The 11,549-nt window shown below is 42.5% G+C and overlaps 1 protein-coding gene across 1 annotated transcript; it reads left to right on the plus strand.

The window, feature by feature from the left end:
• The first annotated feature begins 257 nt into the window (after positions 1-257).
• On the plus strand, positions 258-5,245 carry rassf10a (Ras association domain family member 10a). Its single transcript, XM_034684965.1, has one exon. The coding sequence runs from the start codon at positions 630-632 to the stop codon at positions 2,073-2,075; it is 1,446 nt and encodes a 481-aa protein (XP_034540856.1). The 5' UTR covers positions 258-629; the 3' UTR covers positions 2,076-5,245.
• Positions 5,246-11,549: the final 6,304 nt, after the last annotated feature.

The raw sequence follows: 11,549 nt of genomic DNA on the forward strand, positions 1-11,549 counted from the left end.
CTACTATAATCAGATTAGCATGGACTCAAGGTCTCAGCAAACAGCCTCACTGTAAACTGTAAACATGAGTAAACCTTTCTCTTCACACTCACTCATGAGAGACTGCGTGTTTATGGTTCCACTCTCCCTGTTGTGCAGCAGAAGTGAGTGTTTTGTTTGTGTGTTGTGGAAAGGGGGCGGGAGGGTGGGGTGGAGGAGGGGGGGCGTGTCCCAGCTGCTCCAGCACCCTCCTGTTTTGTCCCACGCACAGCAGAGCAGCCTGTGTGCGCAACAAGGACGCACCTCTCCTCTGCTCTCCTCTCTCGGCTCGCAGGGCAGAGCTCGATCTGCCGGGGAGAGAGGACAAGGATCCCGGCATGCAGCGGGGAGTATGAATGGATACATGTTTTTCCTGGAGCTGGGTCGGACTTGGCGCATATCTAATGGATGCTGAGAATGACGCTGCTTTTTGATCCATGTTTTGCCTCAGTTCCCCTTCACAGGCTGAATTAGGATACATTTTGAGTCCCATATGCAGCCTCGGCACTTGTTAAATGACCTGTCCTCTCTGAGTCTCTGTGAACACAGTGACAGAGGAGGTTTCAGCGTTTCAAAAACTTTTTTTCCTGCCGGACTTTTTCCTGTCGGAGATGGAGATGGAGCCGGAGGAGGGGAAGGTCTCGGTGTGGGTCTGCCGGGAAGAAAAGCTGGTTTCTGGGCTTACGAAAAGAACTACCTGTGCTGATGTGGTCAAAGTCCTGCTGGAGGACCAGAACCTGCAGCAAGGCGCCTCGGCAGCGATGCTGTCCGGCTGCCCACAGTCCTACTGCGTGGTGGAGAAATGGAGAGGCTTTGAGAGGATTTTACCCAACAAGACAAAAATCCTCCGACTGTGGAGCGCCTGGGGGGACGAGCAGGAGAACGTCCGCTTCGTCCTGGTAAAGAACGAGGCCTCGTTGCCAAACAACGGGCCCCGCAGCGCAGAGGCCCGCGTTGTCCCGAGCAGAGACAGCGGCGGTCCTGGAGGCGGTTTCAAGGGCACAGCTAAGACCTGCTGGACTGCTGCGGCCGCTGCTGCCAACATGTCCCAGGAGAAACAGAGGCGCATAGTCAGGAAGGCTTTCAGGAAGTTGGATAAGATGAACAAAAAGAAAGAACAGACTGTTTCTAAAGATAAGGGCTCCGTGGAGAAGATGGAGACGCTGGTTCACTTAGTCATCTCCCAGGACCACACCATCCGACAGCAGATCCAGAGAATCAAGGAGCTGGACCGGGAGATCGAGCGCTACGAGGCCAAGGTGCACTTCGATCGCATCAAAAGACACGGGGTGAACTACGTGCAGGACACTTACATGGTGGACTCTTCCTCGGAGGCTTCTGCTCCATCGGAGTGTAAGCGCAAAGCGGAGCGGCAGGACGCGTGGTGCACGGTGGAGGCGTTGGCGCAGTTCGAGGAGTACGCGCGCAGGTGCGAGGAGGTGGTGCGGCTGCAGGAGGAGCTGACAGAGAGAGAGGCGCTGGTGGAGTGCATCACAGGGGAGATCCAGGAGGAGCTCAACCGACGGTGGATGAAGAGAAGGAGGGAGGAGAGAGGAGCGGAGGCTGCCAAGGACTCTGACAGCGCCGCGGAGGACATGTGTCTGGGCTCCTCCACCGCGCCAGCTAAGGACCCAGACGCGGAGAGTTTATCTGAAAACGAGCTTGTTCTGGAAGAGGAGAGAATCAAAACACAGCTGGACACCAGTCTGTACATCGGCCTGCGACTGAAGACAGATCTGGACGCCATCAGGGGGGATTTGGACCTTAGTCTGGCACTTTGGGAGACCAAGGAGACAGAACTTCTGGACCTTCTGGCCAAAGTTGAGACCATGGAGATTGAGCAGGTGGACAGCCAACTGACAGACGATGGCAAGGGGGAGCTGGGTGCAGGGAGTGCTGACGAGCCAGCGTCCGCAGAGAAGAGCAGCGGCTGGGTGGAGCAGGCCAGGGGTTTGTCCAAAGCCTGCAACACGAACGATGAGGACTCTGACACAGGCTTGAGCTCCATGCACAGCCAGGACTCTGACAACCCACCTGTGTGCGAGTCCCTGGTATAGACTCCTTTCATTTAAATCACCTTGAACTTTTATGCAATTGAAAGCCACATACTCAGGGGCACAGAGCTAGTGTTGGCAGTGACAGGGGGATGTTCTCCCCTAACCGAAATGCACCTCAGTAAGTACACTGTAATCCTAGAGCAATAACTCTTCTCTGTAGATGCACAATAAGCTAGCAGGGCCAGCATGCTTATGCAGATGTTTGGTAGCAGCGCATTCACAGCTGACCTTTGACCCCAGGAGGAGGTTCATAAGAAATAGCCTACAGTGCTAAGCCACTTGTGATATGTAGTCTTCCATAAGAAACTCTCTTTAAGGTGTTCTGTGTCAGGATGCATTAACTGAATAAGTGACTGACATGTCATCATGGTGTGAGCCTTTAATATGCACACTATACACTGTACAGTAAGGTCAGTTAAAACACGTGTCTTCAATCTACACCAATACTCAAAGATCAGCTCCCTTTATCTGTCACATGAAACATTATTTAAACCCGGGGTGTCAAACTCATTTCAGTTCAGGGGCCACATACAGCCCACTTTGATCTGGAGTGGGCCAGACCAGTAAAATCAGAACATAATAACCAAAAATAACGACAACAAATGCTTCCCTTTTTTTAGTGCAAGAAAAGTACATTCTAAAAAGGTTCACATTTACATAAACAGCTGTTGTGTTTTTCTCCATGATGAGTCTCATAGTGGGCTGAATATTATATTCTTTAACCTGCTGGGAACACACCGAGCACACAGGTTACCCATTCACCTGACACAGTAGTGAAATGTGTACTGCAAAAGAACAGATAGATTATAACAGATAGGACACATTTGAAATAATAATTACTTTTATTGAAAAATTGCAGTTAATGTCTTCTCTGTAATTTTTTCCCTTTGCAAAGTCATTCGGGATGCATGTTTGACACCCCTGATGTAAACCATTGCTCAAAGATCAGCTCCCTTTATCTGTTACATGAAACATTATTTAAGGACTCAGTGTTCAGATTTTTAATCAGAATGGGGCCAAATCAAAAGTGCACACTTCTTTTGAATCAGAGCGTAGTCCTTAGTATAAAACAAGACTGTCCTGAGGTCGTGTTTATTTGAAGATAGATGCCTGCATCATCATCCTCCCTTCATCCCTTCACCTTTATGAGTGTTTCTTTGTTTTTAAAAGTGTAGCCCTTTAAAATCAATCAAACAATCAATCTTTATTTGTATAGCTACAAATCACAACAAACGTTATCTCAAGACTCTTTTACAAACAGAGCAGGTCTAGACCACTCTATGTCAAATTATAAACAGAGACCCAACACCAAGACAGGATAAGACTCAGTCTGACCCCACCTTAATCCACCATGAGCATTGCACCTTGCAGTATTTAGTTACAGCGGAGAGGACAAACTTCCTTTAACAGGCAGAAACCTCAAGCAGAACCAGATTCATGTTAGACAGACATCTGCCTCCACTGAGTTGGGTCTGGAAAGAGGGATAGAGGAGAATAAGAGAGAGAGAGAGGGGGCGGTGATAGTGATGAGACGAGTAGAATACAATACAAACTCAAAGCTCCTCATCAAAGTGTTTAAAGTCAGCGTTTAAGCTCAGTAAAGAGTGATGTTTGAAGATAGTATGATTGAATTTAAAGAAACATGTCGTAAAAAGCATCTGAATTGAATTATGCACAATTATCATTATTAGTATTTTTCATGTCTCTTTGGGAGCACCCCGTTTGGTAACTGTTGATTTAAAGACTGTAGAAGGAAGATTTAGTATTGTTGTAACAGCTGAGGAGAGATCAGGGCGGAGCTAACACCAGGAGTTTTATTTAAGGGATACTCCGGCAGCATCCAGAGTGTTTCCCTTCTGTTAATGTGGGGGACTCACACGAGACAGATTTGAAACAGAGTGGTTATGACAGCAGAGATATCCTGATTTAAAGTCCCAGAATGGATTAAGCTGCTTAAACACAGGGTCCCACATTTCCAATAATGCAACATGTGCCCACATTCTTTCCTTTTTTTACTACCAGACTTCTAAATTGGAAGGCAGGGCTTTAGACAAACATTAGATAACCCCATGACATCATCAGGATTATCTCAAACTTTAGAGTGCTCCCCCCAGAGCAACGCAAGACATTATACAACTATTTTCACTGGCTCAGTAGTTCTGCATGTGACAACCCAGCGGATGATCATGTGTGAAACGGAGCACAGTCAAGTTATTGATCATTATTATTAGTTTGACTGTTCCAGCGCAGGTGGCTTGTTTCCCTGCATCCCTCTCTCTCTCGTCTGTGGATAATTCAACAGACGAGTTCTTATCAAGGCTCAGTATGACTATCACAGCAAACAAACCAGCAACACAAACATAAGAGTGCCCGTTTAACATGACACTGAAGTGGATGATGGTTCAAATGTTATGTTTCTTGTCTGATTAATAATTTGTACTAACACTGTAAAGGAGAGTCAGAGAGTCACATGAAGGATCCTCTCTAAAGTCTTGCTTCACCTCCTGGGTTTCCTCATTGAAGTCACTGGATGATGCTGTTTAGTTGTGTCGTGTTAAAAGAAGTGTGACAGATACGTAAGTCTGATTTAAAACAGCAATGTATGCTTTATATCCGGGCCATCTGAGAGCTCAGAAATCTGTCAGAGTGAGTTTTAAAATGTGTTTGGGAGAAATGCCCTGATTCAGTAATCCCACAGTTCCTGCATCTCTTAACACCGTGACTTTGAGAGACACTATTTTAAGCCTTAGATCGCTTTAACACTGCTCAAAACGTTGGTGCAGTATGAGTGCTTCTAGTACACTTTTCTAGGAACTGCATCAGGAAATAAAACTACCGTAAAACTTAACTTGTGTTCAGCTCTTGACTATATCACTGTGTATTTTTGAGGCTGTTGTGATGTCGATTCTAACATGTTGGACTTTTACTGTTAAACGGTGAGGATGCACATCCTTGAAGTGTTTCTGTGGCTGTTTGCTGTATCCAAACACAAAAGCAACCCATGTGTAGCTAATTATATCACTTGATAGTTTGGGCCTCTCAGACGGTCACATTCAGCCTGCATGGTTCTCGGTCAGCAGTCAGAAGACTCACCTGCACCGAGGCTGCATCGAGGTAGCAGCTAGCACGTTATTACATGTGACTGTTACTGAAATAAAGAGACAAACGTTTCTGGGCTACCGTGTGGATTTCTTCAGCATGATCGACATGTCTGACTGCATTTCTATGTGCAAGCAGCTCACGGTATTCACATCACAGCCAGGAGATGACTCCCCTCTTGGCTAAAAATCTTTTCCACTCACAGTTTAAGTTTCATGTTTGCTTCTGTTTACACTCTGCATACCTGGAGGCCTCAGCTTCACAGTGAAGGTGTGTTTGTGAGTGTACGCCTGTGTCTGTGTGCTCATGTAAGGAGTGTTGTAAAGCAGGGGTTCCTATAATTTCCAGCCGGCAACCCCCAAAATATAAAAAGAAAGGCAGAAAACTCATTACATTTTCTATTGTCAAAGTTTTATTTCAAGTTTAGCTCCTATTTTTGTCAATATTTTTTTAATTATGGGTAAAGTGTACTATTCTTACATAACTTAAAAAAAACAACATCCTGGAAGACATCTCACGACCCCCCAGGGGGTCCTGACCCACCCTTTGGGAACCCCTGATGTAAAGTGCAACTTGCAGCCCCTCTATCTTGTCACAATGCATTTTTGTGTTCGATTGCTGCTTCATGATCACTGTAGTGTGAACCTCTGCATTAATTATTACAGGATGAAACTGACACCTCAATGTACAGAACAAAGCTGTTCAGCTCAGGTAACCATTCAGTAACACATACCTCTATACCAGTGGTTCCCAAAGTGGAGGTCGGGACCCCCGAGGGGGTCGCAAGACGCTAACGGGGGCCTTAAAAAAATTATAATCTATAAAACAATGGTTCCCAAAGTGGGGGTCTCGAGACACTGATTGGGGTTGCGTGATGCCCTCCAAAAACAATTTTAAGAATTACAATAATTTGAAATTACATATTTTATCCACTGTAAAAATATATACACAAATTTTAGCAACAATTTTGTTAACTATGCAAATAACAAAGGTAATACATTTTCTTCTTGACCTTGTAGCCACCATAGACTGTATAATAAATGGACGTCATATCGGTGATGTCATCCATCTGTTCCAGGAGCCCTGTTTTGTTTTGAAGCCAATCATCGGTGGGTGCCATATTGGAAATGCTGAGTACAGCCTAACTTCATCCGAACAAGTGCGTCAAATGCCTTTATTTAGGCATTTCAATCAGGAGAGACACAATTTGAATATTAAAGATTATTTATTGCAACTGAATGAATGATGAAACTTGACAGAAATCTTTGGCGTAAGGACTCTATGGGGATAATGTTGTGAGTGTAGGATGCATGAATTTGGCAGCTGAAGAAATCCCCCTAGAGTCCAGACACTGGTGGTGGTGGTTGATGATCCTAGGAATTGAAGACTTGCAGAGACCAGGTGGAGATGGGGAGATGGAGGGGTGCGCGCCATCAATGCAAGAAGGAACTAGCAGGAGAGAGAGACGCATTTAAAAAGACAGCAGAAAGTTGATAGGCTGACGATAAGGGCGTGTCACTGAGCTATTGGATGACGCAGCTGCTGATTAACCAATGACAGCTCCGGAGCATGCAGCTGGAAGCGGATGAGCTATTGAACGAGGGAGAGGAGAGTTAAACTGCTGTGATTGCTTTATAGTCTTCCTGTCTGAACTTTCGCTAGAGCTACATTTGATTTCAGATGTAAAAAAAATCCACCCCAAGGGTGCTTGATGAACTGCTGCATGGGCTTCATATTATAAGACCGGGGGTTGCCGCTTGGTTGCCACATGACCCCTGAGGATATTGTGCAGCTTCTAGATTTTTTAATAACACAGAACACATAGGCTTTTGGATTGTTCTATTAGTTATCGTGTGCAACATTTAATTACCTCAAGACAATGGGGGTCATGAGTCCCTGGCACTGTCAATTTCGGGGTCACGGGTTGAAAAGTTTGTGAACCTCCGCTCTATATCGTCTTATATTTGACCCTCTCTGTGTCTAACACGGCAGGCTGTTTTATTTTGACAATTAAAGTTTGCATAAAACTAAGGGAAGCAGGGGGATCTATCCTGTGGTGCTTTCAGGTGTTAAAATAAATGTCCAGCTGCTTTTGAATCAACCATAACCTGTTACAAATTCTCATCTTAACAAGCATGAGACCAGCCTCACATTGGGACCTTTGGTTATTTGTAATACTTGAAGTTATCCTGACTGTTGTGCAGAGCCTTCACTCTAAAAACTGCTGGTTTAAAATAACCCAATTTGGGTTATTATAGTAACCCGCTGCTGGGTCAAAAAGGGGCCAACTCAGCCATGGGTCACTTTAACACAGCAGAACTGGGTTATGGGTATGACCCAGCAAGTTGGGTTGTGTTTTTAACTAAAAGGTGAGTAAACATAACCAGGTTGTTGGGTAAAAAGGTGCCAGAGACTTGGTTGAAAAAATACCACCCAAATTCTGGGTTATCAGAAACAATTAGTTTAATTAATTATTTCAATTTACTCCTGCGTTAAGAAATGCACTTCTAAAATTACATTCTGAATAGATAAAGGAGACACATCATTTCCCAGTTATTTTATTGCAACAAGAAAGTACAAGTGACAATAAAACTATGTTTATCTTTAAAATACAACAAGCTAATTAATGTCACTCAATTTTAATTCATTTCTCAAATGAACTCATATTTCAGCAAACAATGATCTATTCTTTTAGTTATGGACCTGTTAAGTCAGCATTTAAAATATATATATTTTTTGCACATACACATTGGCACTTTAACCATTGAACTCGTATTACACACAAAGGGGTACTCTGCTGTTCCTCATCAGATCTCTGGGATAAAGCTTGTGTGTAATTTATAGACTTCTCTTAATCTGAGTAAATGTGCCTCATAAAACACAGGTTTCCGGAGGGAGTTATTTTAGATCAGATGGGAAGGTTACACTCATAGTGGAGCTTATAATTACCTTTATGACAACCTTACAACATCGTCCACACGACAAATTACTCTGCAGGCTGATCAGTCTGAGCGTGAGGATTTCAGGTATGCACCCGTTGACCAAGGGTATAATCTGTGCCACATCTCTTTGTGTAACAGTGCATCTCTCTGATGCTGACGCCACACCCTGCTGCACTGTGCTACGTTTGGCATGTAAGGCATTATCTTTACAACCTGGGTCTACAGTATAAGCCCTTTATCCACACCCACAGAGGAAATGCTCTCATGAGTACACAAGAAAAGTTTACACAACACTCTTTGAGCGTCTGACCATCAGAGGGGGAATTCCTGAAGAAGATAGTCTAAGAGCAGGCATTGAGTGGAGTTTGAGTTTAAGTGATTACACTTACAGGAGCGGGAGATTCAATTTAAAAATAAGACATAAATCAGCTGAAAGTGTCGAAGTGTAGCTAACACACTGAATTGGAAATTTCAGTTTAAATTGAGGTCTTGAAAAAAACAACCATTATTTATATATACATACACTACCAGTCTAAAGTTTGGACACACCTTCTCCTTCAATGGTTTGCATTTATTTTAATTATTTTCAACATTGTAGATTAATACTGAAGACATCAAAACTATGAAATAATCTGGTTTGGCCATAATCTGGATTACAACAGTAGTCAAATAGGACTATCCATTGTGTACTAACCCTACCTCTGAACAACGCAACTGATGGTCTCAAACACATTAAGAAGGCAAGTCATTCTACAAATGAACTCTTGACAAGGCTCATGTTCATTAGAAACCATTCCAGGAGACCACTTCATGAAGCAGACTGAGAGAATACCAAGAGTGTGCAAAGCTGTCATGAAGGAAATATAGTTTTTTATTTTTCTATTCATAGTTTTGATGTCTTCAGTATTAATCTACAGTGTTAACAATAATTACAATAAATACAAACCCTTGAATGAGAAGGTGTTTCCCAACTTTTGACTGGTAGTGTATACATATATATCTTTGCAGTAGCAGTGGTTTCTCAAGTAGAAACTAAACAGACTTTAATGGTTTAAAGTTTTAAACGTATATAAAGAATAAAAGACTCAGACCTGCTCTCTCATGTGTTGCACACAGCAGGAGGTTGTCTGTGTCAGAAGGTGAGGTGGTTTATTAATATGGCTGTTGTGGCATTAATATCTCTTTATCAAATTAATTCAAGTGTATTTGGAGCTATATGCAAAACATGCAAAAGGCCTGGGAGCAATTTAAGGGAAGCAGAAAGGAGAGCAGAGCAGCCACACACAGTCAAACGTCAGCCAACACAAACAAATCAAAGAGTCTTTATTCAGGGTTAGCAGGGTTGAGTCTGTCTAATGTCTCTCATGATCATCTGGTTTGTAAATTTGTCCTCTCACATTCAGCTCCTCTGGGTAATGTCTGAGTGTGTACGCTGAGGAATGCAGCTCATGTGTGAAAGGAGCTTTAGTTAAAGAATAAGAGATTAAAGCAGTTCAAATGTTTACCCAACAGGCTTCGAGGGTTATGAGCATTAACGGGGGAATTCCAGCGGATTGTGCATCCAAAAGAAACCTCACTAATACAAGCATTATGATACTCTAGAAAATTGAGACTTGTAATTTTATTATCAGTAACCCTTAGGAGAGAAAAGTTTCCTTTTTTTTTTTTTTTTTTTTTTGAAATTTCACTTTATTTCACTACTTTAGTTTATTTTATTTTCCTTTTTCTTTCTGAAAAGTTTGTTGTTGTTTATTTACCTCTGTATTTAATTACCTTCTTTTTATTTTTATTTTTTTATCTATTTATTTTGTGATTATTTTATTTATTTCTATTTCTCTACTTTAGTTAAATTTAATTTCCTTTTTCTCTCTTCTTTTCTTTTTCCTTTCTTGTCTTACTTTTCTTTACCTTTTTATTTTTTATTTATTTTCATTTATTTTTTCTTTACTTAACTTTATTTTATTTTCCTTTTTCTATCCTTTTTCCTTTCTTGTGTTTATTTTTATTTACTTTCTCTTTATTTATTTTCCTATTTATTTTTTTCATTTTTCATTTTTATTTATTTTTATATATCTACTTTATTTTATTTTATTTTCCCTTTTCTTTCTTCTTTTCTTTTTGTCCTGTCATTTCTTTTTCATTACGTTTTACTTTTTATTTTTCTTTCTTACTTTATTTACCTCTCCATTTCTTTACCTTTTTTAAATGTATTAATTAATTTTTTTTGTTTATTTATTTATTTGTATTTCTCTACTTCCTTATTTCTTTGTGTATTTATTTTGGTGCCTCGGTCCACAGTATCCTGTAACCTCTTGAGTCCTCTGCCTCCCTCCTCCTCCGTCCACCACAGATCCACAATGAATAGAAAAAGGTAAAAACACCCTGAACTGTCCCACCAGGCTCAAGAACAACCTTACCCAAAAAAGTTTCATCATCAAACAGTTTGGACAACATCTTTCATCTGGCTCTGATGAAGCAAAAACCTAAGAGTCTACATCCAGCAGGAACTGATCCAGACCATTACTCTGTCATGAAAGGTAAGAGTCGACTGTCAGCCTGCTGATCTCATGTAAAGTGTCACTGGATATACCAGCTGTCATCTGATACTGTCCGTTTCATTCCCACACTGACTAGTCTTAAAGAGTTCAGCTTCTTTTTTTACTCTTTGTTAAATGTTTCTGTGCCTGCTGAACTCGCTGGTGAGAGCATCAATCATTTCTTTTTTCTGACAGAGTGTTTGAGTGATCCGAGCTGGCAGCTGACACAAACTCTCTCCCGTGTCTTCAGTGTAGGCCTGTGGTTCAGTTACACTGTGAGGTTCATTTGATATCAAAAGGATACTCACTCTGCACTCCGATTTCCTTCTGTCTGCTCTCCTTTCATTCCTTCACGAGCAACAGGCTTCTCTGGAGACCTGAAGCTTCAGTCAGAACGACCATCAGTGAGACAGTTTCCTCTGTTGATAATTATGGGATGGGAGAATTGAGATCCATTTAATTTACAATTGCACCTCGCAGTATTTAGCTAGTTACAGCGGAGAGGACAAACTTCCTTTAACAGGCAGAAACCTCGAGCAGAACCAGACTCATGTTAGACAGCCATCTGCCTCGACCGAGTTGGGTCTGGAAAGAGGGATAGAGGAGAATAAAAGAGAGAGGGAGCGGTGATAGTGATGAGACGAGTAGTAGTAGCTGTTGCCGCTGGAGTCCAGCACGTCCGTATCAGCTGGAGTCTGGAACGTCCACAGCAGGAGGACGTCTACGGCAGCTCAGAGGAACCTACGAGACAAGGGAGCTCAGGGACTCCAGAAAGGTCTATGGTTAGTAACTTTAATGGGACAGGGAGAGTTAAAGTAAGTGATGAGGGGGTTGGGGGGAAGGGGGCGAGATAGGATCCCAGCGTGTCAGTGCACCAGTTCCCCCAGCAGTCTCAG

The sequence above is a fragment of the Notolabrus celidotus genome, chromosome 6 (genome assembly GCF_009762535.1).
Source record: "Notolabrus celidotus isolate fNotCel1 chromosome 6, fNotCel1.pri, whole genome shotgun sequence".
Classification (NCBI taxonomy): Eukaryota; Metazoa; Chordata; class Actinopteri; order Labriformes; family Labridae; genus Notolabrus; species Notolabrus celidotus.

What these genes read in the sequence shown, in the direction of transcription:
- rassf10a (XM_034684965.1), top strand. Translation starts at nt 630, where the DNA reads ATGGAGATGGAGCCGGAGGAGGGGAAGGTCTCGGTGTGGGTCTGCCGG.